Below are 27,962 nucleotides of genomic sequence, written 5' to 3' on the forward strand. Positions count from 1 at the left end.
TCCAAGAAGCTTGGAGAAGCATGGGCTTTCCCGCCTCCTGGAGAACTAGCTGCAGTGCCTACCAGGAGAGACTTAGGCTACTCAGCAGACCTGGGGCTTTTGAAATAGACTCTCAGACATGGAAGTGACCGGAGTTTGAAAGGCCTTGTAGGTATTTATCAAGAAAACAAGCAATGAAGAGAAATGGGTAATGAGAGGCCATGCCATTGGTGACCCCCTGTCATGTAGACAGTTCATTTTCCTGGCTGTTGCCCATTCTTCCTCTGAGTCCCCTGCCCGCATCCTTCAACCCAGAAGCTATCTACAGGAGTCTCTGTTGTTCTGGGCCATTAGCATGGCCCTATTTTCCTGTGGGTTTTGATGGCTGGGTTTGTACGTTGCTGCACTTACAAAGACAAAACCTTGTCTTTGGAAATATCTACACTAGAATATCTGAAGATAAATTATGGAAACAACTGTTGCTAAAGAAAGTTGGTGCAGCTCCTTATTGGGAAAAGAAGTTGGCCTCTGTGGTTAGACAGTTTGTTGTTGGCTTTTAATTTTTTAAATTTTTATGTACATTGATGTTTGCATATATGCCTGTGTGAGGTGTCGGGTCTCCTGGAACTGAAGTTACAGACAGTTGTGAGCTGCCATGTGTGTGCTAGGAAGTGAACCCAGGTCTTCTGGAAGAGCAACTAGTGATCTTAAAACTGTTGAGCCATCTCTCCAGCCCCTGATTGGACAGTTTGTAAACACAGCTATTTGTCTCCTCTGACCAGAGGATGTAAATAGTTTGCTAAAAAGTTCCCTTGGGGCTGGGGGTGTAGCTCAGTAGGTAAAGTACCTGCCCTAGGTTCAATTTCTAGTACCACAAAAGTAAATAAAGATGCTCTTGAAATTGCGATACAGAACAGTTAAGTCTGTTACAATCAAATATGGGAGGAAGAGATGTGTATGACAAAAACAGAGCTCAGCAGGTGAGCGGCTTCCATGGTGGTAGCCCAACTGCAAGACTAAGAGGGAATGAAATAGGTTTCATTTTTCTCTGGTTGCTTCTGATCTAGACAATGTCTGGGGATAACAAAGGCCACCTGCCACTGCCAGAGGTGGCCCCAGGTTTCTTTTATCCTTCTATCCCCAAATCTCAGTGTTCATTGCTGCTTAGAGAGCTCCCCAGCCCTCCAGTTCCTGATCTGATCTGGAGCCATCTCTGTGCAGGCTCCAGTTACAGCTGGACTCTCAGGTTGCTAGTGGCCCCTAGTGGGCTAGTGTGGACACAAGCTGCCTAGCACCCCAGGCCAGAGGGGCGGGGTTTGATTTTATACAAGCTCATGAGCAAAGAGAGGAGGATGAGCCATTAGCAGAGCTGTTGTAGGGTCTAAGCAAAACCAATCACATGAAAGGTTGTGACTGGGCAGGACACTGGGAGGGTGGCTCTGTGACCCAGCTTATTTCTCCCAGCTGCTGGAGACACTAGTGCTCACAGAAAAAAGCCTCTTCCTAGTAAGGACAAAAATGACCAGATCTCAGTCCTACCCATTTCTAAGGAACCAGCATGGTCTCGGATGGGATTCATGGGCAAACCGCTGCCTCCTGGTCTCAGTCCTGGCTGCTGCTCATGTCTTTCAGGACCCATACACTCATGAGAGCCCAGATTGCCACCACAGCTGCAGTCCCAGGGCAGCACAGGCTCCATGTACCCGGTAAAGGCTTGTCATGTGCTGCCTGTGCATCCTCCATAGCCACTTGGTACTAGTGTCCCAGAGCATTCTAACCTTCCGGAGCCTGAAGCCCACGTCAGACACTCTAGCAAGGGGACTGGAAGGAGAGTGGCCCTGGAACAGCCGTTCTACCCCTGATGCACACCATTCTGGCCTGGCTCTAGGGATTAGGCTAGACAGCCTCTTATTTTAGGTTAAGAAGCATTAGAAGGGATGAGAGGCTAAGCCCAGGCAGGGACCTTCCAGACACTAGCACTTCCTTCCCAGTTGTGGGGCACAGCAAGCAAGATAGAGCAAGGGGTGGCTAGAGACGGCCTGGCTGTTCTAAGAGGGCTCAGAATTGGTCCTCTCCCTTGCTACTCAGGGAGAGTCAGGGGTCTCCTAACCCCAGAGCTCACCTACCAGCAAGTGCTTTTTCTTCTTTCTGCCTGCCCCCTTAAGGCAGCAGCTTAATGTCTTCAATTTCCTTCACTCCTTGGTCCCTGAATAACATGGAGGCACGCGGCCTCTGCCTCCTGCCCTGTCCCTGAAAACATTCTCATCACAGGATTGGATAGAACAGGATGATGGAGGTCAGGCACAGGCCACAGCCTTTCTGTGCTTAAAGCCTGTCAGCTCCCAATCCCTACCAAAGCCTAGTAGCCCCCTGACCATTCTCTCCCTGTTGCCCCTGCTAGAGAAGGTCTTGATGGCTGATCTGCTCCCATGTAAGATAAAATATCTCATGCCACAGGAGGTGCAGGAAGTGTCTGTCTTACCCCCTCGTGTGGCACTGCAGCAGAGATCTCTGGGAAGCACTCATAGGCACGGAGGAGAAGAACCAACGGAATGTTTATCCATCACCCAGATGACTTGAATAGGGATTCCATGGGTGGAGGGGCTAAGGCGGGGCCAGATCCTGGCTCTGCTGCCAACTCACAGGGAACTTTGAGGAGCAGGACCAGAGAGGTGCATTTGTAGTGACTGGCAGAAGCAATTACCATGAGAGATGAAAGGGAGCCCAGGTTTTCCTGACCTCATCTAAAGAGCCATTGCCCTGCTCTTCCCAAGGGCTATTATGTAGAACAAGCTAGACACTCCTCTGGAGACCAGGCCCGACCCTACTTACCATTACTGTGACTTCCTGTCTGGAGGGAAGCGGAGGGCTGCAGGTTGCTGCTCAAGGACCCATAGCCGCGGTAGCTATAATTGAGGCCACCATTGACGTACACAGGGTCCTGGGAGTAGGCAGAGGCTGGCAGTGAGTAGGTGGAATGGGTGATGGCTGTAGAGTCCCGAGGGTGCTGCTTATCCAGGGCTATGGGTTCTTCCTGCAAAGGAGGAGGTGGTGCTGCTGGGGACCCAGGGGACAGCAAGGCTACTCATGAGGTAGGCAAGGCTGTTTCCTGGGGCCTGATGGTATGACTTAGCCTGTGGTATCCTGCTGTCTCTCTCTCCCTGGGCACTTTGCCCCATTACATCTCTCTATGGACATACTAGGTTGTCTCTACTTAGTGTAAAAGATCCTCTCTGTACTGGCCTAGAACCTGTGATCTCCGCATATCAATCTCGTTAGTGCTGCGATTATAAGCAAGTACTTCATGCCCAGTCAGCCTTCCTTCCAACAGGTCTGGGATCCTCAGTGACAGTCCTCTAGCATTCCCCACCCACCCCTTGGCACCCTCCTTTCTTCATCCTTTCTCCCCTCCACCACTGTGCTGTAATTGTAGGGCTACATGATGGCTGCCCTCCCACCTCCCTGTCCACCCCAGCTGCAGGTGTATATGGGATGACCAGTGACCTCTCCCCATGGGTGAGACCCTTTACATGTAGCCAGCATGAGCACACACTTGTGAGGACTGGTAGATCTCCAGGCGCATCCTCTTAGCCGCCTTTCTCGTCTCACTCTCACAGGCAGCTGCTAGGATGTTTTCTGCCATAGCTGAGGTCAGGTGGGGAGGAGTGGGCCTGGTCTGCAGGCAGAAGACACAACACAGTGCTGTTGTTAAGACTGGGAGGGTCCTGGCCAGGGGATGGCAAAGCAGGGGTTTGGGCCCCAGCATCTGACTAGCAGGCCTACTGGGAAGTTGGGGTAAGGGTTGGGGACAGATGGTGCCACAGCCAAGGTGGCCAGGAGGAGGTGCTCACCATCTCCATGCCGTTCTTCTTCATGCGGCGGCAGGACTTGAGGTACGTGCGGATTCGCTTGCGGGCCCGCTCCTGGAACTCAGGAAATTGCCGGCTGCATGACTCAATGATGGCCTGGATCTTCTCCTTGGGCTGCTTGGAAATGGGCACCATGCGGTCCAGGTTCTCATCCACGAATAGCCGCACGAACATCTGGGGAGACACAGGCCATGGGAGGAGGCTGGCCCTGCCTTAGACCCATCTGTGTCCCACCAGCCCTGCCTGGTGCTCACATTGAAGGCCTTGAGCCGCTCAGGGTCCATGCCTTCCGAGTCATTCATCTTGTCATTGTCCTCATGGTCATCATGGTCATCGTCGTCATCATCTGCTGCGGGGGCCCGGCCCACTGTCAGATCCTCGGGACAGCCACTGACTTCGGTCTTGATGGAATCATAGCTCCCAGAGCTGTAGGGGGGTGACTGAAACCAGACAAGAAGCAGAGACAAATTAGGTGGCTGTCTACTTGGTCTCCCATGGTAAGCTTGGTGACCGGGTAGGTGAGTTCACCCAGGTCCCCACCATAAGAGTCCTGGCTGCAAGATCCTCAGCAAGTTATCCCCACTTCCCACTGTGAGCTGAGAGCAACAGTTCTGTCCTCAGTGTCCCTGGGCTACTGTCTAGAGGCCTGACTGAAAGAGCACACAAGGGCCTTGCCTCTTAGAGACAATGGGTAAAGTGTAGGGGCTGCTTCCTTGGTGGCAATGCCCACATCAAGACCTGACATGTTGAGGGAAGGACACCAGAAAAGATTGCAATCAGCCAGCCTCTCCTGTGTGCCAGGATCTGTTTGGGCTTCCAGGGTTCCTCCTAGATCCCCAGGGGACTGCTGCCTTGAGTTGACAAGTGAGCTGTCACCAGAGCAGCAAATGTGCAGTCTATCGGGGAGGAGCAGATGGGCTGGGAAAGGGAGCCAGCCAAGGCAGTAGGACCACAAAGCAGGGTGCAGTCCCCAGCTCCCGGGCCAGGCTGTTTCTGCCTATCTCCCAAGAGATTGCTCTGAAGCCTGGGAAAACAGGTGCTCAAGAAGGGAGAGAGCAGACCCAGCCTGCCTGCTGTAGCTCGACTTTGAATGGGGAAGGACTTAAGCACTCTGCTCCCACACAAAGTTTCCCTCAGTCACACTATAGGCAAAGGTGGCAGCCACTTCCTTGGTTGGTGGGGTCCATTCTAGGACTAGTCATATTACGGGAAGAACACATAAAAAAAGATTCCCCTGAACCAGCCCCTTCTGTGTGCCAGGATCTATTTGGGCTTCTGGGTTTTCTCAGCCTTCACCAACTGCCTGTTTCTCCTTGGACTACGGCTTCTGCTTTCTCCCGCTTCCCAGTTACTAGGTTGCCCCTTGTGAGCCAGCTCCATAATACCTGCCTACCCTCAGAGCCCTGCCTCTGAGGCTGCTGTCATTTGCTTTTTAAAGTTTCTATCTGTGGCATGCCCTGACTTCAGCATCTCTTCTCTCAAGGACATTGGCATGTAGTAGATAAGTTGGACCCAGGAGAACACAGTTAGTCAGGCACGGTGATGTGGCCACAGCCTGGCCTAGAAGGACCTGGTGCTTCCAGCAGAACAACTCAACAGAGACATGTGGCCTGGTGCCTCTGGCCCTCAGGCCACTCTTACCATGACCACACAAAGACTTAAGGGGCAGAACTCCAGCCTTCCAGAATAGCAGTCTGGGGTCAAAACATCTACAGGGCAGAGGGCTGGCTACTAGCTGGCTCTAAACAAGTCAAGTCTGCAAGTGATTCTTTAGCTGAATCCTCTGCCAGGGCCAGAGCAGAATAAGAAAACTGGCGGGAGCCCTTGGTGCCCACCCCTGTGCCACTGCGTGGCCATGGTAGAAGGTGGGTTGAGGGCTCTCTCTACTGAGCCAAATTTGCCTGGGACAGCTGCTCTGTCTGGTTCCTGTACCTACTTCCAGGCTGATCCCCATGGGCTGTGCTACACACATGGCACCAACCCCATCCTGTCCCTTTAGATCATGTCCTGAGCATGTGTCCTGTCCCACCCTGAAAAAGAGGCCATGGCAGAAGAGTCTGAGGAGTGGGGCAGAGTTGAAGAGGTGCTCCAGGAGAGCTGGCCCCTGTCAGGAAACCTTAATGGCTCAGGACTGTGTGGAATTATGGGCCATGGTAGGGCACCCACCTTCCCCACCCCTACACCCATATCAACATGGTCAGGAGAGAAATTCCACACCCCTTTCCTGCATCATCTGAAAAAATGAGGACAGGCAGACAGAATAGCCGTGAAGTGGAGGTCTGTGCTGCCTTTCACAAGCTGTGTGTGGTGTGAAGGAGTATACCGGCCATGGAGCGTATCAATGTCAGAGGACAGACAGCTCTGTGGAGTCGGTGCTTGGAGGATCATACTCAGATCACCTCTAACAACTGAACCTTTTGTAAGTTTCTTATTTGTTTTTTAAGGTCTTGTTGTGGTAGCTTGGGCTGTCCTAACTTGCAACTCTGTATGTAGCCCAGGTTGGATTCCAACTGCACGCCTCCTGCTTCAGGCAAATTCCGAGTAGTGGAGTTACAGGCATGGCTACCACGCTCAGCAATGTCTTACACTTCTGTCACAAATGTGCCACTTGCTGCTGTTCCTTACAGCAGACTGTGTTCCGGGAAACACATTATCTGCCACTTCTCCATCCAGGCAGGAACCATCAGATAAACACTTCTCAGTGAAGTAAGACATAGTATTTGGGGTACCCTCAAGCCATCTGCCGTTCTAGTGCAGCTCTAGGAAATCATTGAAGTGACCACAACTACTGCCCTGGCTTGATGTCGCACACGGGCAGGCTCAGTTCCAGCTTCATTACAGCATGCATGACCTCCAGCCCCGCAACATCCCAGAGGCACACAGCCTGGAGCCCCACACACCTCAGGAGTGCTCTTTACCCCATACTTGACGCGGCTCCGCAGCCCATCAGTGCCGCAGCCATCTGAGGGGTAGGATGGTGTGCCCAGAGCTGTGCCAGGCGGGAGCTTCTCACACAGGTTAATGGGCTGGTCCTCAGCACTGGCAGTGAAGTCCATGGGGGCTGCAGCTCCGTTGCCATTCATCTCGGGGAAGGCGGGATCACCCTGTGTGCTGCTGGAGGTGGATGGGTTGAGGGTCGAGGAGCCGTTGCCACTGCCGCTCTCGGAGGAGGAGTCATCTGGAACAAGAACCCTGGGTGTGAGGCCCTGTCTCTTCACCTACTGTCTCCAGAGGCCCTGCTGGGTGTAGTGGCCTCAGAAGCTCCCCCAGAGAACCTGTAATGTTATCATCGCAAAGCGGAAATGTGCTCTGCTCTCTACACCCGATGCTCTGGGATCTGCAGTGAGACTCAGGCTTACAAGCTAGGCTGAGGCAAGAGTGGGGGTGTGGGGCCACTAGGAGCTGAGTGGTGATCAGCATATGCAGAGGTTTCTCTTCACCTCCAAACTTAACAAATGCTGGAGACAAGCTCCCCTTCAGGGCAGCCTACCACGGACCCTCAGACCCTTCCAGGGCTGCAGAACTAGCCTTATCTTACTGCTCAAAACTGCCTCCCCCTTCTCCCACCTTCAAGTCCCTCTGCACAGGGGACCCTTGAATTTCTTTTTTTTTTTTTTTGCTGAGTGACAGCCCCACTGCCAAGCTCCCTATTCATCCCTGCCTTCCTATACAGAGTCTAGCCACATCTGTAGCCTCTGCTCTCTGTGCCTGGCCAAGTGGCCTCAGATAGCCCAAAGCCAACTGCGGAGTCTGGGGGCTGTATCTCTGGTGTTTTCAGCTGCTCTTCTTGCTTTCTTGATGCTGGAGCCCCCTGCTGTGGAGAGGGCTACATTGCAGGATCCAAAGGATAAACTTCAGCTCCAAGGAAATACACATTTTTAAATAAACTCCAGGCTTCTCTTTCTACAGGTCCCAGCCTCCTGCTTCATTAGCTGGGGCCGCAGCAGCTACTCTAGACCTCTCAGGGTCGCTGTGAGCACCCATGTGGATACCAATGGTGCTTAGGTATCCTGGAGGCTCTGCAGCTAAACCTAGCAAGTAGGGAAGCAGGAGGGAACCCTGATCATATCCTGGACCACCCTTTTCTCCAGGATGGGGTCGAGCTGACACCACCCCCACTCCTGTAGCCAGCAGATGATGAAGATTTAGTCCCCAGTGTTGAGCACTGGGCAGTGCACTGCCTGGGTGTCCCCTGGGTGACTGAGCAGCTCTAGTACTCCAACCAATCACTTGCCTCCCAGATGTCTGAGGGTGGGGTCAGTCTGCCCATCAAACAGGGCCCTGAGTAGAGGGGGAAGTGTGGTACAGTGGTATTCCTCCCCCTCAGCTGCCGCAGGTCACCTGGGCAATGCTGTACTGCCCAGGCCACCTTGAGGCAACACTGCTCCACCTTTATCCTGCGGGCTTGATTCCAAGCCCTATATCTGGGACCTCCCTGCCAAAACATTCAGCCCTCAAAGATGGGCTGAGAGTCTCCTCTGGCAATATCGTCTAGAAGGTTAAAGAGAAACACAAATTACCTGACAACATTAGAGCAACTACTGTGTACTGGTCCTGTCTAAAATACTGTGTACTGGTGATGACTAAAACCAGGGTGCCAGTATGCCTGGAGGACCAGCTACATCTTAAGGAAGTAACTGGGAGTAACTGGGAGTGACAGTAACTGGGAGATGGGGGCATGACAGGTGCCACCTGCCCCGCAGCTCTCCCACCCACGGCTGCGGAGTTCCTGCTGCACTTGGCACCTCTCAGCGTAGGCCTTCTCACCTCAGGGCTTCCCTTTGCCACTGCTAGCCCCTTCCTACACTTCTTGCTCTAGCCTCATGACCTTGCAGCCTGCCCTGCCAGCTCCCACCCTAACCCCAGTGCCTCTGGGCTGGGTTAGGGCGTTGTCTGCCCTGCTCCTTCCAGTTGGGCCCATTTCAGTGGGCTTTCATTACTCTGTCCTGCTGCCTCACCTGAGAAGGAAGTACTCCCCATAGTCCCAAGTACCCCCATATAACCACTGGTAGAAGCTGGCACCCAAGAGAGGCTCCAGCACCTGAGGGCTGGGGAACAAAGCTGAAAGTCCACCTTGGCTAATTAGCTTGTCTGTTCTTAGCCACTTCCAAAGTTATGCCTTCTACTCTGGGACCATCACCCACAGGCCACTTGATTGGCCTGGAAGGGCACTGGATGCCTCCTCTGGAAGGATAAACGGCTTTTCATCAGACACCACGCCAACAGTCACTGTGTTTACCATGGGCACCACGGCTTTAAGGCCAGCTACAATGTCATACCCTGCATGGGGACAGAGAAGGACTGCCTTGTCTGTCTGCCTGGAGCAAGCAGCATGTACGTGCTATGGAGCTGCCCAGGACACACAGGGCAATCCTGGGGTCCCAACCGAGGTCCAAGTCAGCGGGGCTGAGAAGCTGCCAACACTATGGCCTCGGCTGCAGGCCCAGCTCACACCACCTGACTTTCTAGAAAGAACGGGTGCTGGCTGTAATGGGGGCACCCATCTCTCTAATGTCAGATAACCATCTCTATCTGGCAAGGAAAGTGCTTGAGTAGGTGAGGCCCCCAGGACACCAGAGCTTGCGAACTGCTCTGGCCATGAACTGCAAACATATGGAAGAAGTGGAAACCCTAACTATTATGTAGATATCCAGAATTAAACATCTCAGGGACCAGTGTACACTATTAGCACTTTCAAAAGCCCCTAGAAGTGAATAGGTAACGTGTGATCTAGCCATACAATGGAACACTCCACCTTAAGATGAATGAAATTTAGATATATGCTTCAACATGGAGGAACCATAAGGACATTATGCTATGTGGAATAAGACAGACACAAAAGGATAAACAGTGAATGATTCCACTTAACTGCACAGGCTAAAATAGAGGCGCTCACAGAGGCAGAAAGTGAAGTGGGGCTCCCCAGCGCCTGAGAAGGGATGCAGAGCTGCTGTCTGGCACGATGAGAAGTTGGGAAAATAACGATGCTGATTGGAGTTTGAAGTATACAGCCCATAGGGGTTGTATGTATTTTACCACAAAAAAACTCCAAGCCAGTGGGTCCTCACGTTACCCATGCTGCACCTGGGGCAGGACACAGCTCACATCTGAGGGGGTGGGGGGAAGCAATTGCAAAAGCACGCATTCTGCAATCCTCCCTAAGTCTTGCCTAGCGTACGGTCCCGCCTTGTGGGCTAGCTCCTGTTTGTAATTCAGCCTGATCCAGTGCCACCTAACAGGAGGCCCAAGTTTCCCAACTGGAGAGGCTGGCAAGTTTTAGCATAATGCAGAGGAGCTAAGAAGAGGGTGGATATCACCCATGTGATCTCAAAGGAGGCCACCTCTCCTCGTGTTTCTTTCAAATGACCCTTACATCAGTAACACAGCATTTATGGCATCAACTCTCCCTGGCATGGAGCAGGCACTCAGAAGTGAGAGCTGGCTTCTTTTACCCAACACCTCCTTCCTTCTTCCTCACCTGCTTCCTACACTGTGTCCCCAGACTGCAGCATGGACATGTGGGGCCCCACACTATGATATCAGAAGTGAGCACTTCAAGTGGGAAACTGCGAATCACTGGCTGAGCCAGGAGCGCATCGCCTGGTTCTTACACTGCTCTGCCCTTCCTTCAGAGCTTCCTTGAACATGGCCTCCCCAGGGAAGGCTCATGCCTATCCCATCTCATGCCTAGCACATGCTCTGGCTGCTCTTCTGCACAACTCATCCCAAGGATGTTGGCCCTACAACCACACTGTCCATCAGCCCCATGATTGTAGCTGTGGCCCCTTTCTCCCATTGGGTCACAGGGCCTACTGCCATGTTCTCCCCTTGCAGCTCAACCTGCCGTCTTGCTGTGGCCTTGGTCTTTTGTACTTCTGTCACCTCTTGCTGCTACACTGTGTTCCTGGCTCTCCAGACCTTGTCCTTCACTTCCTGTTCCTTTATTTCCAGGTCTTTGCTTAAAGGTTACTATGTCAGGAATCCCTCCCCCACCCAGCCCCCACACTGACATGCTAACCTCTTTACCTAGTTTTCCAGCACACTTACCTCCTCCTCACACTGTTCATTAATTGTGTCTATTGCCTGCTGCTAAGTTGTCCCTGGGCCTCTGCAGAGCTCTGGCAGTTAGGCCTAGATCACTCCTGCTTCCCTGTAAGCCACACCCCTTCTTCTGGCAAGGGCTCCTGGGTCTTCTATGGTTCCTCAGGGTAAGCATGTATACCCCAGGCCCAGCCAGTCAACGTGACCCAGTATAGCCACTGGTAAGTAGCCATATAACCAAGCTGGTCCCACAAAAGTCAGACTTGATCTTTTCTACCTGGGGGCAGCTAGACCTGCTAGGCAGGATCCCATCCTGGGGCAATCTAGAGACAGGCTAACAAACTTCCAAAATCCAGCTATGCCTTAAACCAAAGGTAATCCTGGATTATTTGGTTACAAGAGTAACAACTTCCTTATTGTCAAAGCTAGCTGAAGGCCACTTTATATCATGTGGGTCTACTTTGGTCACTGAGTAAATGGGGCCAGGGGCCAGGCCCTGGGAGCTGGACTTTCTGCTTCCCACTTACCCTGGGGCTGCTGGTACTGCCCCACGAATGGGGCAGTCCCACCTTCTACTCCATATGGTTCAGGAAGAGAGTACAGAGATCCGGCAGCTAGGATCTGATCCATTGCAAATTATTCCTCACTCTCAAGGAACATGACTTCAGAGGCACCCAACACCCTTTGCCTGAATGGCATATGGTGGGCTGGGCCAGTGGTTTCAGCTTGCCTCACTTTCAGCCTGACCTTGGGCACAGCCACCTCCTGGACTTCTCTTATCTGCAACCCAGGGAGTTGCCGCTGACGCCCTCTTAGGCTCCAGTGTTTTATGACACCATGAAATAACCAGCTGGCCCCACAGCACTACAGGCCTGGAGCCCTGGCCCTTTTGAAATGATGGCCTCTCCTCTAGGGTATTCTTTAGGACCTACTCAAGACCTGGAACTGGAAGTGGAAACACAAGATGTTCAGGTGACCCTCTTGTCCCTACCTGGTCCTCCTCTAGGGCATGCACTTACCTGAATCCACGACAACATTGGCAGGGTTCAGCTGCCCCACCTGTGACTGTGCGAACAGCCTAGAGAGCTGCCCTGGAGGCTTTCATGAAGCAGCAGGAATGTATCCCTTCTGTCCATTTCCACAAAAATGGGCACCCACATCTTGGCAAAGGGTGACTGCCCAGGCTGAGAGGACCCAGAGCCCACCACCTGTGCCTGGAGAGCCTGAGGGCAGAGGAGGCCTGCCATGCCCATCCACTGTAACAGGGCGATGTGCTGCTATTCAAATGGGAGAATTAGTGATGAATGGGGGAAATTGTTCCTCCTTCTGTCCCGTCTCCAGAAAGAGACAAAAACTCCTTTTACCTCAGCAAACAATGCCCTTATGTGGGCGCCAGCGCCCTGCAGCCTGCACAGGCCTAGCTCTGTGCAAACCACCAATCACCACTCTGGGCTCTGGGGCCACAGCCAGCGGGTACCCTTCCCCAGTGGGCAACCCACACCATCCCCTAAGCAAAGCTGGAGAAGGTGGCAAGGCCACAAGAGCCTACAAGTTTGGTGTACAGGCAAGCTGCTTGCTGTAGCAGAGGTGGAAAGCTGGAAGAAGCATGGGCCCCTTGGTGAGGCTCTGGTCAAAGCAGCAGCCAGGCAGGGGTGAGGAGGGGCATCAATAATTCAGACATAAAAGCTGGGAGCCAGAAAGGAGGTAGGGAAGGTGAAGTGCTAGAGTCAGCACCCCCTCCCCCAGCACCCTCCACCCCAGGCAGCCGCACATGTCAGGCAGGAGTCACTGAAGGCCTGGAAGGAAGCTCTGGGCTGTGGGCTGGCGCACCCATTCCTCTGAATTTGGGGTGTTCACCTCACTAGGGCTCTCCACCTCATCCCTCACCCATGCCTGCTTTGACAAAGGCCAGTGGTCTGGGCAGTGTTTACACAATGCATAGTTCCAAGAAGCACCAAGCTCCTGGAGCCCATCTGTGTTCTCTGAAAGCCAGCAGAGGGACCAGGGGTCAAATGGGGGCCAAGGGATCCAACTGCCCTAGGTGATAAGGCTACATTGGGCATGTGACCAACCACGAGGCCCATATTCTCCACTTGATCTTCAGGCTCTGCTGTCACCCAGCTGTCTCTCTTAGCTCCCTGTTTCTTTCCCTGTGGTTAATCAGCCCAGCGGCCAGAACTTCAGAGAGAATGTGCTCCCCCCACCCCCACCCCTTTCCTAGGCTCTACTTCTTCTTTTTTTTTAGTAATATAATTGAGGATGACCTTGAATTTCCGATCGTCTTGCCTTCACCTCCCAAGTGATTAGAGATGTGCACCACCAGAGCCCAGTTCATGCAGTGCTAACGAAGGAACCCGGGCTTTTATGAACACTAGGCAAGGACTCCCCAGCTGAGCCATATCATTGATCCACTCGTGTTTCTTAACACGCAGCCCATAATACTGATAACTGGATCCCAGCACATTCCTTCACAGTGTACGGCAGTCTCAACATTGCTTGTCCTCCTCTGAGGCACCACTGCCTAGGCTCTCAGTGACTGTAACCATGCACGTGGTCTACTTTGAGAGTGGGGTGGGGACTCTTTGGAGTTTGGTGGTGGCTTTTTTTTTTTTTAAATATTTTATTTATTTACTTTATGTATATAAGTACACTGTAGCTGTCTTCAGACACACCAGAAGAGGGCATCAATCCCATTACAGATGGTTGTGAGCCGCCATGTGGTTGCTGGGAATTGAACTCAGGACCTCTGGAAGAGCAGTCAGTGTTCTTAACCACTGAGCCATATCTCCAGCCCGGTGGTGGCTTTTTGTACAGTGCTAGGAGTGGAACCCAGAGCTTCATGTATGCCAGGTGAAAACACGATTTTAGCAATGTTTTGTAAAGTCAGTCGCAGTGGTACAAGCCTGTACTCCCACTATTATATAAGGTCGAGGCAGGAGTATCAGCTCTTTCTACACATAGGAAGTTCAAGTCTAGCTTCTGTATTCATGACAAGGCCAGTGAACAGGTGTGTCTTCATGAACATCACACACCTCTGCACCAACTCTCTCCCAATGTTCAGCAGCTGCCAGTGAAGGAAGTCTCACACCGCCCAGGTCTGCAGGGACCCCAGCGTCCAGGCCCCTGCAGAAGTTCCAACTACAGAAACAAGGTATTAGAGCAGGTGGCCTAGGCGCTGTAACCACTTTTGCTGGTGGGCATGGACACCAAGTATGCACCAGATCTGAGTGTCAGGCTCTGGGAGTACAAATATCCCTTTACAGGAGACTGCTCAGCGAAGGGCCAGAGGCTCCCACAGTAGTCACCAGTCTCCCAGAGAGAGCAGCAGCACCCAGATGGCTTCACAAAGAATGCCTCAGCCCACCTCCACTATGGATTCCCCCAGTATACACTGGCAAGTTACCCCAGAGGAAATGCTCCCAGTATGGAACCCTTGTTGGTCTGTCTTCCCAGGCCTACCACTTTCTCTTCTTGCTACAGGCCAAGCACAAGTAATGAGAAATAAATACCAACTTGAAGTACAAAGCTCTAGGCTAGGTTCCCTACAGCCTGCTATCCCCAACCCCCACAAATCATTCGTTCTGAGAGCAAGCAGTGCCACTTCAGGCTACTGTGTGTGAGTGATTCACTGGGCAGGGCTCTGCCTGAGAGCTTGTGTGTGGAGTTGGCAGGCCCCTGGCAACCCTTCCTGTCCTCCCGGAAGCTGGTCTAGGGCTGGTGCATCGTAGTCCTTAGGTCAGGGTGATGACGACAATGACAGTGTGGCCTAGCTACTTCCTGGTTCCTGGGAGAGTCATCCTCAAACAACTCAGGCCAGGGTGGTACCTACCTGTATGGCCCTACCCAGCCCCTCTTCAGCACAGCAGGGCTGCCCCAGCAGAGGAGGGGATACTGCTAGATGAGGGAAGTCTGCCCCAGCAGAGGAGGGGATCTAGATACTGCTAGATGAGGGAAGTCTACTGGCAGCAGGGCTAGTCTACCAGACGCCCAAGGCCAGGGCTAATCTCCGAGGTGAGGAGGAAGGGAGGGCAGGGTCTCCATCCCCCTTGCTTAACAGTAACCCTCATGCTGATGGACCTTAGAACTTCTCCTGCCTTAGCGTCCTTACCAGGCATCTAGGGGCCCCAGTAACACAGACAGGGTCAGAGCAAGACCAAGTGCTGCCTGATCCTGTGATAAAGAGTTCCTTGGAGCTGCCTCCTAGCGCCTCTCGCTTTTGCAACCCAGCCTAGCACTGCTGTCTGCAGACCGGCCAGCTTGATGGGCACTTTTTGTGACTTAGGGTTGCCTTATGGCCTACGGCCAACCCCTAGAAGAACTGGAACTCTTGGATATGGAAAGAGAGAGTCTCTATTGCTGTGGTCAGATGTTTGGTGCCTCAAATCAGAGCAAATAGTTCTTCCTTTATAGGGGGTGAAGAGGACCTAGGCCTGGCTTACAGCATCACAAAACATCACTTGAGACAAACAGGGTCAGGTGATGGACAAGACGAAGACCCATAGTGTGGGGCAGAGTAGCTCCGTTTAGGAGTTCACTATGGCAGCAAGGGATGTAGCTTGGCTGTAGAATGCTGTCTACCATGCACAAGGTCCTATATTCAATCTCCAATAATGCTGAGATTTCTTTAGACATAAAGATGGGGGCTGGAGAGAAGGCTCAGTGGTTAACAGCACTGACTGCTCTTCCAGAGGTCCTGAGTTCAAATCCCAGCAACCACATGGTGGCTCACAACCATCTGTAATGGGATCCAATGCCTTCTTCTGGTGTATCTGAAGACAGCTACAATGTACCTATATATAATAAATGAATAAATCTTTAAAAAAAGAATAAAGATGGGCTGGAGAGATGGTTCAAAGAGCTCTGGCTGCTCTGCAGAGGATCTGGATTCTATTCCCAGCACCAACATAGTGGGTCACAACTATCTGTACCTCCAGTTCCAGAGGATCTGACAAACTCTTCTGAACTCTATTGGCACCAAGCACACAAGTAGTGCACACACATATATGCAGGCAAAATATCCACACACATAGAATAAAAAGTTTAAAAAAAAATAGCCCAATGTGGAGTTGGGCGTGGTGGAGCAGGTTTAAGGCCTGCTCGAACTGCATAATGAGACCCCTATATCAAACAAAGGGTGTCTAAGACCATCCCAGGAGGCTGTAGTGGGGGCCACTCCTTCCTCCATGGGACAGTAACCAGAGCATTGTCCAATCATGAGGGCTGAGTCCACAGTGACTAAGTTGTAAGGGCTAAGAGCGCCAAACTCCAGACAAGTGCTGCTCCAGCAGTGGGACCTACTGAAGGGGAGGCACCGTAGAGGGAGACCCACGCGGGGACAGCTCTGGCCCAGCCCCCAACTATCCCTTCCTCTACTAGTCATGCAGCGGCTGACCTGAGCTGTCACTTGCTAGGAGTGCTCTGGGCAGCAGCACACAGGAGACGCACTGTCACCTGGCCACAGCTCCCCAGACAGCCGCTCCCCAGACAGCCTGTGCTGTCTCCTCAGTCACCTGCAAGCCTGGGAGCAGGAAGCAGGCAGGGTCTGTATGCTGGGAGAGGAGGAAGCCCCGAATGTGTGCACTGTTGACTCTGAAGTCTCAGACCCATGCAAAAACCAGAAAGCCTTCTCCAGGCAGGGCTCAGGGAGGTGGCAGACCCTCCCTTCCAGGTTTGAGTGTGAATATTGACAATGTACATAGGAAATGTTCACTACCACTTTCTCTCCCTAGATGTTTACAGCCTGAAGACTGCTCCCCTACACAGACTGATTCTACCAAGATTAGCTAACCCAGTCCTTGATCAAGCTGTGTACCACAAACCCTGCGTCCTTGTTCAACTCTATATATTATAAACACGCTTCAGTTTTCCATCTCAGAACTCCGAGCACCCAATCCCAGCTGTCTGTCTGTCTGTCTGTCTGTCTGTCTGTCTGTCTTCTCTTCATTCCATCGCTTCCTCTATTCAAGTCCAACTCCCCGGGGAACCATGCAGAGACACGCAGCTGTGAGTCAATAGACAGGGTCTTCATGGCCTCAAGAGTCACGGGCAGTCCCTGGGCAGTCCCTGTGGGTGGGAATGGGCCAAGCTGGGAGAGCTCAGGACCAGCTGCTTGCCTAGCTTTTGTTCTGAAACAGAATCTATGCTACTGAGCTTAAGTTGTCCTCAAACTTGCTATGTAGCCAAGCTTACCTCCAATTCACCATCACCCTGCCTCAGCCTCAGCACTGAAGTTACAGGAATGAACCGCCATGACCAGCTCTGGCTCCCTTTCTAAAGTACCAAGATCTTAAGGTAAGGGACACCACTCTATGTTTAGGAAGAATGCTGTGGGAAGAGGCCCATGGGGCCTGAGGAGGCCAAAGAAACAGGACTGGGCCAAACAAATCTGGTGAAAGGATCAGAGAATCTGGAAGAGGTGGAGGGCCTTTTGGTCTACAGTGATCACTGACACCACATGATTTTAGCCTGAAGGTGCCAGTGGACCAAGAGCCTCACGTCCAGCCTGACCCATGACCCTTCCCAGTGCCCACACATCATCCAGTCCTCAGCAGCTCAGTAAGGTGGGTACAGGGATATTTATCAACTACTAAAGAGGGAAATGACTTGCTCAGGAACATATAGAAGGAAGGAACAGAGGTAGGACCTGGGCATGTATCAGATAGGAGAGCTAGTGCCTGAGTCCTTCTTTCCCCATACCTTTCCAGAGCCTAGGGAGGGAGAGAAGTAGGGGAGAAGAGAATCTTGGAGGACAGCACCCTAAGAGCTGGATCTGGCCAGAGAAGAGGGCTGGACCACTGTGAAGTTTGAGCCAGGAACTCTAGGCCCCACCTGCTCACTGCTGATGCCGGCTGGCTGAAGGCCCCCTCAAAGCAGCGGAAGCCAGAGGCCTGAAGCCTTGGTCTTCAGACAAAGAGTTCTAAGGGTGGGCACAGCAGAGGATGGGACCCACCTACAGGAAGCCAGGTCCAGAGGAGACCATGTGCCCACAGAAGTAGCCCTGAACCCTCCCGAACTGCAGTATGGTTGTGGCCTCCCTCCCTCACTTGCCTTTCTTGGCTGCGGCTTGGAATCACGGGAAGTGACTGGGCATTGGGATCACAGGCTCACTCTGCTTCCTCTGACAGGCTGCTGCCTGGTGTCTCCTCTAAAAGCCCTTCCCTGGCTCCCATCAGTCCATGGCCACACAATAGTTATTCATTGAGCATCTACACATGGCAGGGACATGCTGAGACAAAGCAAAGGACAAATGACTCTAGCTGGCTGCTTCCTGTGACCTGGACAAGCTATTTCCATACCGGAGACCTCTCTGGAGGAACTCAGTGCATAGATAGGACTTGGGGCTGCGGCCAAAGTGGGCTTGGGTCACTTGGCAGACTGGACAACCTTTACTACAACAGAACCAATCAATGACAGGAAAGAGGGAAAAGCCATTATTTAAGGAGAAGAGTAAGTAGCAGGGTATGATCCTCCCACCAAGAGAGTGAATGACAAGTGGCGGGAGAAGCCTGAGGAAAGCCCTCAATACCGGTACCATTTCCTTTCTTTTGTTCCTGCCCCAAATTCTCTGCACAAACTAGTGTAATAAGGGAAACAGCAATATCTATTTGTATATCCATAGCTGCCATCCTCAAGAAGGTGACAGTCCAGCAGGGTCCCCACTTCCCTGTGCTTGACGCTCTCCAGCCAAAGCCAGGACTCTTTGGAGGGACTGATGACCTTATGGGTCACTTAATCGGGCTGCTGAAAACCCTTCCCTGACTCCACCCTGGACAGTACTGGGCACCAGGAGGCGGCACTGGTCTGCAGGAAGTAGGAGTCCCAACCTAACAGAGGGAAGCTCCTATGTCCAGCAGGTCCCCAGCGACAGGCTGCAGGAGGGCCCCATCTGAGAAGGGCACACAGCCCTGAAAGGCTTCAGTGCTCTGCATGATTCCTGCCAGGCAACCCCCAACAGCCTGTGTGCAGAAGGGCGGAAGCAGGACCCTTCACTATCCCCTGGCGAGAGCTTCCTGTCTGACGGTGGAGGTGGGGGATGAGTAATGTCCGTTCCCTGCCCCCATGCATCCCTTCTGGAGGGCAGGCCTCAAATTTTCCATTCAGGAAGGGGCACTGTGAGAGGCCTAGTAGAATCATGGCAGGGGAAAGGAAGGAGCAGCTTCGGACAGGGTTGGGACCCTGGCCCTGCACCAGGGCCCTTCAGGACCTGCTGGCTTACCTCCTGCCACACTCACACCTCCATCCCCTCACTCACTCACCAGTGCCTTCCTTCCCAACACTGCCTTGTGCTTGGCTGGGTATGGTCCCTGGAGTGCTAACAGTATGAGGGGAAGACATGGCATTACACAAAGAATACCACAAATGGACCATGATAGGATGATAGACTCTCCAGCACCAAGGCGATACCAGACTTCAAGGGCTCTGCACAGTCTCAAGTCTCTGGCAACTCAGAGGCCAGAAGCTTTCCCAAGCTTTTGGCACACACAGAGCCTTGGCAGACCCAAATCAAAGTTCAAAACCGAGAGCAGTCTTGGGGTACTCATGGGCAGGAGACAGGAGGAACCGTGTGTTACTTTTAGTGCACGAGGACCCTTTCACCTTATATAAAATGCCTGCTAAGGTAGAGGAAGAGGGAGCCTCTCCTGGTGCTGACCAGACTGCCCTGTGAGAAAGGAGAGGATTGGTGTCTTCACACTGGCAGCCACAGCCCAACTGGGCAAGCCCTGTGGAATGAGGCTATAGGGACCCAAGAACAAGACCTCAGCAAAGAGGGCGGGGAAACGGCCATAAGAAAGTCTGGAGAAAGAGGGCTGGAGATGAGGCTAGAGGGACAGGAGGGTATGAGAGAGACATGAGTTTGGTGAAAGCTGTGTGCTCTCCACCCTCTGGACCTGCGCCACCAGGGCCCAGTCTCCTTCTACCTTTGTTAACAAAAAGAGAAAAGCCCGGAGTGGTGGCATAGGTCTGTGACCCTAACACTCAAAGCTGAGGGGAGAGGACTGACCACACCAGTTTAAGGCTAGTCTGAGCCATACAGCAAGACCCTGTCTCAAAAACGAACGAACATAATTTAAAGAGGGGCTCTAACTAACCCTAGAGGTACAGCCTATACAAACAGCCTGGCTTCTTGCCATCACTCTTGATTGTATCATGGGTTGGGTCGACAAGGGTGGATGTGCCCAGGAGCCCTGCAGTCCTGGCAGACTGGGGTGCTGTCTCAGGAACAAAGAACCCAACTTGTCCCTAACAAGGAGGGGCCTCTATTCCCCTGGCTGCCAAGCTTGGGGGCAGTCTCTATAAATGTCAGCTTGCCTTTTCATTTGGGCCACCAACATTCAGCAGGCCCTAGTAATGGGCCAGACACGCAGCTGGAGGAGCACAGGGCAGAGCCGAGGCCAGCACTAACACAAGGCAAGCGCACCTTGCAGAACGAGGGGAGGAAGGGAGACGTTCAGATGTCTAACCATCCACTGTGCCCCAGAGGACTAAGAGCCAGGCTGGGTTACAGGGGCTCTGGGATGGACACACAAGCAGAACTGTGGCTAGGTGTGGAGTGCATAACCGCAGCCACCTGCTGGGTTCGTTCTCACCCCTACTCCTTCAAGAACAAGAGACACAGTCTTACCAGGGCTCACTCGTGGGGCCAGATTTCACATCTATACCATCCACTATACTATCTGAGACACAGCTAGGCTGTACCATGACATCAGGCTATGTTCATGACCAAGCAAACCTCTTGGGGAAGTCCTCTTACACCTTGGTCACAGGAGACTAAACCAGCTGGATGATATTCTGTACTGGATTTGAGCTGGTCTCTGGCTACATCGGCCTCCAGATTCAGCCACTGATTGATTGATGACATTGGTGGGTCATGGTCAACACCATCCTCCCTGTTCCTAGCTCTCCTGTTTGCCCTCATAAACACTAGTTCTCTCAGCAGGCCAGTCTGCCTATGTTATGTCCACTGCCCATAGCCAAGAGCCTGAGATGTATGTGCAACCCTGCTGCACACAGCTGCAGGGCGTCTTAACCCCAGCAGTCTCTGCGTCATCTGGAATGCATCATCACCAAGTTCTAGATCATAGCAAGGGATGCCAAGAACAATGCAGCCCTTACAGAAAGCCCCAGTTGGTTTGCTGACTATCCTGAGGACCTCAGTCCACTGAGATGCCAAGTTAGTGTTCTCGGGCAGTGGCCACAGCAAGAACAGCACAAGCAGACCTTTCAGAGACTGAGACAGCCTTACTACTCAGGGCTTTAAAAACCTTCTCGTTCTTGGGAGGGCATACCCAGGGGGTGCTTGCTAAGCACTGCTAGCACAGCTCTTAGTAGGCTGTTGGGTGTGGCTCTCAGTCAGCGCAGATGAGGCTGGAGGTCAGCTGCTGCCTTGTTGAAGCCCCAGACACCCACCCCCAGCCCCACTGGGCTCCACCCCATGGGAAGGCCAGAAGGCAGCAGCAGTCTGGAGGCCCACAGCATGAGGGGGTCCTGCTGACCGGGACAGCCATCGAGGCACAAAAAGCCTTTTCTTCTCCACAGCCAGCCTCACACCCCACTCCTCACTTAGCCACCCCCGACTACCCAGCCCCGGGCCCACACACTTCCAGCTGCTAGACTCCTCCCAGACAAAGCCAGACTCAGACCAGGAGGGAGGACCAGCGTGTGGGTTCTGCCATGGAGATGAACTTTGACCCAAACCACAAGGCTCCTACCCCTTATTTACTCTTTAAGACTCACCCTTTTTTTTTTCAGAGTTAACATTACACCCCTTTTCAACCCTGTACCTCCCTCCCACATTCCAAGCCCTGGCCTTTGACCCTCCTAATAACCAGCTCCTACACCCCAGTTCTCTGAGGCCCAGCTCTGGGCTCATCCCTTAATCCTAGTCACCTCCTTCCTAGAAACAAGAGCCCTACCAGGGAGCTCTGCCTACGGGTCCTATTCCACACTTCCAACCTGGTCAGGCCAAGCTGACACAGGGCCTAAAGCCCATTCTCAGGCTCTACATAGAGCCATGGAGTGTACCTCTGCCATCTGATTTTATCTCTCCAACCCCAAGAAATAATCCAGAGATTGCAGCCCAGTACATCCTGGCCAGGTACCAAGTGCCTGGCCACTGATCAGGCAGGTAGCCCTGTTCCAAAGCCAGCTCACCCAGGCCATAAGAACACAGCTCCGGGGGGTTGGGGATTTAGCTCAGTGGTAGAGCCAGGCCCTGGGTTCGGTCCCCAGCTCCGAAAAAAAAGAGGGGAAAAAAAAAAAAAAAAAAAAAGAACACAGCTCCAGGTCACACACATTCTTGATCTTCCCAGACCTGAGTCCTGATAATCCTGAAGGCCTCACCCGACAAGCCCATGAACATGGATAGGAACTGACAGATGAGAGATTAGCCCCCCCTTCCCCAGCCTGGGGGCCCTGCATGAGAACAGTCTGCTCTCTCTGGGCAGTCAGGACTGCAGAGATGCTCACAATACCAGCTTTCAAGTACAACAGGGACACCCAAGTGTCACCTGGGTCCCATCACCCAGAGCACATGTAGGCCACTCACAGGACAATGAGGACCGGCCCTACTGGCTGCCAAGGGGCACTCACCATCCTCCTGGCTATGGAGGTTCTGCGGGCTCCGCATCCTTTCCTCTTGGTTGGGGCTCAGGCTGGAGGCCAGGTGGGGGTCAGCTGACATCCATGTGGAGTCATTCATATCAAAATCTTCACTGCTCACAGAAGTCTCATCCTGAGCAGGGACAAAGAAGGCAAGTGTTCAATAGGAGCAGGCATACAATGGGCCTGGGTGGCCTTTTGAGCAGACTAGGAAGGGTCCCAGAGGGCACAGGGAGCCCTAAGAACATGCAGTGAGGGCTGGATGGCATTCTCCCTGACCTCCTGAAGTGGCTCAGGCTCTAGTTCCTGTCGGAAGCCCGGGCTAAGGGCCGGTGCTGTCTGTAATTGAAGACAATTAAGAGGTCTCACATCCTGTGGGGCAGAGAGCAGAGCCTGCCTCTTACTTACCTTGGGAGCCAAGGTTGAAATGAGTGTGGTAAACAAGAGCCGCCATTCCCCACCCCACCCCCACTGTAGCCTGAGGAAGAGGGCTCACTGCACAGTGCCTGCACCCGACAGACAGCCAGACACAGCGAGACACACAGGGCACGGAGGAGGCCAAGGTGGCAGTCCCCGTCAGGCCTGCAGCCAACTCCTGTGGAGCATACATGGAATTCCTTTCTCCCACTCCCCCAGCCCAGAGGACATTTCTGTCTTCCTCCTTCCTAACCTTTGCTGTGCTTCAAAGATATGCTCTTGGGCAGCTTCCAGAGTTGAGCAGGCCAAACCCAGAAGTGTGGAGAAGGAAGGGGGTGGGGCGGGCCAGGGTTCTGATCAAACCAAGAAGGGACAAGGAGAGAGGGTGCTTAAGGCCTTCCGAACATAGGCCAGCCTGCTCGTGAGGCTGAGCTTGCTCTTCCACCCTGACTGCTGGCTTCCGTGTGCCCTCAGCCAGTCATCCAGGGACCCCTAGGATGGGGCCCCTTTAATCCAGCCACCCTCCAGGAAGGAACCCCACCTCCTTTCAAGAGCAGCAAGAACTGTGTTGGGGCTCCAGTTGTAACACACAGGGAAGAAGGCCCAGCAGTGCCACATGTGGAGTCTTGACCCTGTGCTCCTGCCCCTAGCAAGATATAATAGGCTCTGTGAGCCCATGGCAGAGCACCCTCAGAGCCGCCCCTACAGGGCCCTCTCACAGACATCTCTTTTATGGTGAGCAAACACACTTTGGTTTGAACTTTCTGCTGCTGTCCCTGGGGCAGACACATCTGCTCCAAGTGCTAGGGAACCGGAGGTTGAGTCTCCCTCCCTCCCCCAACCAAGCCTGCTGGCAGGCAGTTTCCTGGAATTCACAGCTTCTAGGCAGCAGTGTGGACCCTCTGTGCTGAGTCCAGAGGACAGAGGCTGAGCCACAACACTGCCAGTCTGCATGAACACCCTTGGAACCCTGGGGACCGAGCCCAGTGTGAGCTCCCCAAACAAGCACTGGTCACACACATTCACTGGGACACCCACCTCACACACAAGCTCAGCTCATCTTCCACAGCCTGCCTTCATGACAACCCGTGTGCTCGCACCTACAGGGACATGTAAGCTCAGCAGGTTCTCTCTGCACAGAGTGCAACAGGGAAGGGTCTCTGGGAGGTACAGAGCAGGGCTACAGTGGAGGCTCTGTGCTCCTCGCTGGCCCTTGGATAGGCTCTTGAGAGACAGAATCAGGGTTTCTTCCCTGGGCTCCTTGCATAGGCAGAAGCAGAACACTGTGGGAATGCATGAATTAAATAGTCTTGTTTTGTCTTTTGAAACAGAAACTACTTGAGCCAGGCCACAGTGATGCACACCTTTAATCCAGCATTCAGGAGACAGTCAGGAAGATCTCTGAGTTTGCAGCCAGCCTGTTCTACAGATCGAATCCCAGGGCTACACAGAAAAACCTTGCCTCCAAGAACACAAACACAAACAAAAAAGAAAAGGAAAAGAAAGAAACAGGAGCTACCTATGTAGCCTAGGCTGGCCTCCAATTTATAATCTTCCTGTCTCAGCCTCCAGAGTGTTGCAATCACTTACTCAAACCCATTCATTCATTCACCCGAAAATCCCCTGGACACCAACTATGGGCCAAGTGTCTTGCTAAGTGCTGGGAGTTAGACCCTACCTCTGCCCTTGATGCCACTGCCCGTCCATGGAGCAGCTGCTACCTGTGCTTCACAGCTCGCTCACTCACTCGCTTGCTTTCTTCTTCCTTTCCTTTCCTTTCCTTCCCTTTCCTTTCCTTTCCTTCCCTTTCCTTCCCTTTCCTTTCCTTTTTCCTTTTCCTGGCTTTTCAAGACAGGGTTTCTCTATGTAGCCCTGTCTGTCCTGGAATTCACTCGGTAGACCAGGCTGACCTTGAATTCTGCCTCCCAAGCGCTGAGATTAAAGGTGAGCGTCACCACCACCTTGCCACACAGTTCCTCTTCTTAAATGACCTGCCCATCTATCTGTGCCATATGCTGAATCACAAACCTACTGTGGGGCTCTCTCCTGTCTCATCCCAGAAGGCTCTGGGTCCTTCCAAGAGTAAGGATCAGGCTGCCAGTCCTCTGAATTCCCCACAAGACTAGCAAGACTTGTTGAATTTACTAAACTCTGACAAGACGCGGGGTTTAATGAGGATGCTGCATTAATCTAATAATTAAAGAGTTCTGGCCCCACTGTGAAGTTCCTGAGGGGGTGAGGGGTCATATGAAAACTGGGACCCTTGCTGACTGGCCAGAGGCTGCATGCTTCCCTTAGCTAAAGCTGCTAGTCATCCTGCAAATGGCCTAGGGCTGCTTGGCTCAGATAGCTGTACTGTTCAGGAAAATGGACTCTACCTCACCCTGCCCATTAGATGAACCACATTTCACACTGACAACAAAATTACCTGGAAAGAAAAAAAGCATCCAATATCTACGTGTGCCCAACTCCCAGGCTCTGGGACAAGGGTTTCATAAGATTTCCTTACATTGGTCCCGTAAGGACCCACAGGGCAGGCCTCTCTTCAGGTCTAGTCACACATGCTCCCCAAAGGCTTGCCCCTACTGCCCAGAGCAACAAAGTCAAGGGCAGAGCTGGGATTTGAATCCAGACAGTCTGCGCCCAGAGCCATGAAATTACACTTTCCACCCTTTGATCAAAAGTACCTGACTCCTTAATGACAAAGTGCCTCGAGATAATACCCAAAGGCAGCTCACAGGCAGTGGGGCTCCGTATGCCCAAGAGTTGATGGACATTAGGGAACATCCACTTTGTGACGGTTTGCCCAGGGGTAAGGAGGGCTCCTAACTTCAGACTTTATCTCGGGAGAGGAATCAGCTAAAACTTCTGACCCATTTGCAGGTATAGAAAAGCACACGTGTGCATGTACACGTGTACACACACACACACACACACACGCACGCACACACACACACACACACACACACACACACGCACGCACGCACGCACACAGTTACTGAATACCAATGTCTCTCTCCAGGGACTTGTACAGAGGCTCTGCATTTCTACCACCCCAACTGCTGCTTTGTGAAAGGTAGTTCTGGGGTCTCTGAGAACCCAGATGCTGACTGCTGTCTCAGCAAACAAACAGAGAGAAGTAAGCTGCAGCTGCGGAGGGACCAGATTGACACAACCCTTAACACCCACACTTGCAGCGCCGACCTGGAGAAAGTCTTCTGCAAGATGCTGCCAGCAGAACCTGGCTGTCCATGGGGCAAGGCCAGTCACTGCAGAGGGTAAGACTCAAGCTCTCTACTGTCCCCTGAGCTGAGCCTAGCATGGCGGGCTAATTACACAGACAATTACCAGAGCACACAGTTCAGACCCATCACCCAAGTCCAGAGGGACTGAAGAGGGAGGGAGGGAGGCGGTCCACCCAAGTCAGGAGTGTGAAGGCTGAGGCTTGCCTGTGCTGCTTCTCCAAGAGGTCACAAGTAGGTCACTTCTTGCTCCCTTCTTAAATCCCAGGAGAATCTGGGCTCCTAATTTTTCCCTCTCTCTTAAGTAACTTCAATGGGATAGTCATTTGAAAGTGAAAATGTGGAAGCCATGCTTCTAAAATCCCTCTCCTGAGATTCTGTGTGACTGAGCAGGCAGCTGGGGCTAGGTCCCCCTAGCCTTTGCCCTTTCCATCCTGAGGCCTGTGGCCTTGGCCACCCAGCAGTAAAGGTTCATCAGACCATGCACTATAGAGCGTGTGCCATCGTGGGTCACAGGGCAGTAGGGCCAAAATTCCCGAAGAGGGACTTCTTTCCTGGCTGGGCAGGGTGGCAGTACCCAGTCAGCTTTTAGGACACTCCCCGACCTGGGCAGACAGAGAGGAACTGACCAAACCCTTGGGCCTCTTGTCTTCAGTCTAAAATTCAGGAGCCAGTTCCGTTTCTCTTCCCCAGCTAGCCCAGGCCTTTCCTCCTCTGCAGCCCACAGGAGGGGAATCCGGGAGCCTTGCTGAGGAAGTGGAAGCAGGCCTGTATCCATGGCTGTAACTATGGGCAGGTGCTATCAGTAACCTGATTATTTTACAACTGGGGTCAACTTCTCTGGAACTGGGTTCCCGGTGCCTCTGAGGCCCAGCCATTTGCATGTTACAGGACTTGGGATTCTGGGGCGCGCCTCCTACAGTATGTTCCAGGCCTTTCCTAAGCGCTGTAACTCTATCTCTACCACTCACTTGAGAAAGAAAGGGAGGAGGATTTACCGAGAATTCCGTGCCAGTGAAGGCCGTAAGGCCTGATCTGGAGCCACGGGTGTGGGTTTCATTCCATGGTGGGGGTGGAAATGTACAAGGATGCTCTTAGCCAGACAGGAAACAGATACTCCCAGCCAGCCAGCCCCCCATTCTGCACTGCCCCCAAGTTTTTGGGCAGCTAGAAAGAACACCAGTGTGGACCGTTGCTCTCAAGCTAGCATTCTGTACTAGGACGTGGCTTCTGGGTCACCCGGCCAGGCCAGGGCATACTCAGCCCCTGAGCTGCTTGGGGTGAGCACCGCGAACATCTCAGAGCATAGCAACAACAGGCGCTGGGCCACATTTGACCCCACCTTAACTACTGCAGTTCATCAGGCACTTACTAATGAAACCGAAAACTCTCAGCCCCAGAGTAAGCCAAGGCTCACGTCCCTGTTGTGATGTTGTTGTATGAAAGAAACACGAGAGTGATCTGAGTCAGTACCTGTCAATGTCCACCTGGCTACCAGAGGAGGCTGAGTCTTCCTGAGACACAGCCCACACAATTCCACTCCTTACTAACAGGCCTCCTCTGCTCACTAACTGTACAAACCCTCTTCTAGGGAAAAAGGAAGTAAGGAAGGTTTCCATCCAGCCAATCACTCACCACCCTCCCCGACACACTCACAAGCACACTCTCACACTGCTGTGCTACGCCTGTTCACATACCCATGTGCATGCTCTACCGTCCTTGCATAGTGGATGCCTGGATGCTGGAGTGAGCATTTTCCACACCTTCCCACTAGTATATGGGCTTTTGTTCCAAAGCAAAGACAACTGACTGTTTT

The 27,962-nt window shown here is 52.8% G+C and overlaps 1 protein-coding gene across 18 annotated transcripts in view; it reads right to left on the reverse strand.

Annotated features, from left to right (window-relative positions):
- Nol4l (nucleolar protein 4-like) overlaps positions 1–27,962 on the reverse strand; it is a 142,500-nt gene that overhangs the window by 5,415 nt on the left and 109,123 nt on the right. For 11 of the 18 annotated variants that reach the window (XM_087653384.1, XM_087653379.1, XM_087653382.1 and 8 more), the window contains 6 exon segments: positions 22,479–22,620; positions 6,749–7,026; positions 4,103–4,288; positions 3,831–4,022; positions 3,533–3,655; positions 2,812–3,013 (listed from right to left, as the gene is read on the reverse strand). In XM_087653384.1, the coding sequence (XP_087509510.1) occupies positions 2,812–3,013; positions 3,533–3,655; positions 3,831–4,022; positions 4,103–4,288; positions 6,749–7,026; positions 22,479–22,620 (1,123 nt within the window). 18 annotated transcript variants of the gene reach the window in all.

The sequence above is a fragment of the Rattus norvegicus genome, chromosome 3 (assembly GCF_021556685.1).
Source record: "Rattus norvegicus strain SHRSP/BbbUtx chromosome 3, alternate assembly SHRSP_T2T, whole genome shotgun sequence".
In the NCBI taxonomy this organism is placed as follows: Eukaryota; Metazoa; Chordata; class Mammalia; order Rodentia; family Muridae; genus Rattus; species Rattus norvegicus.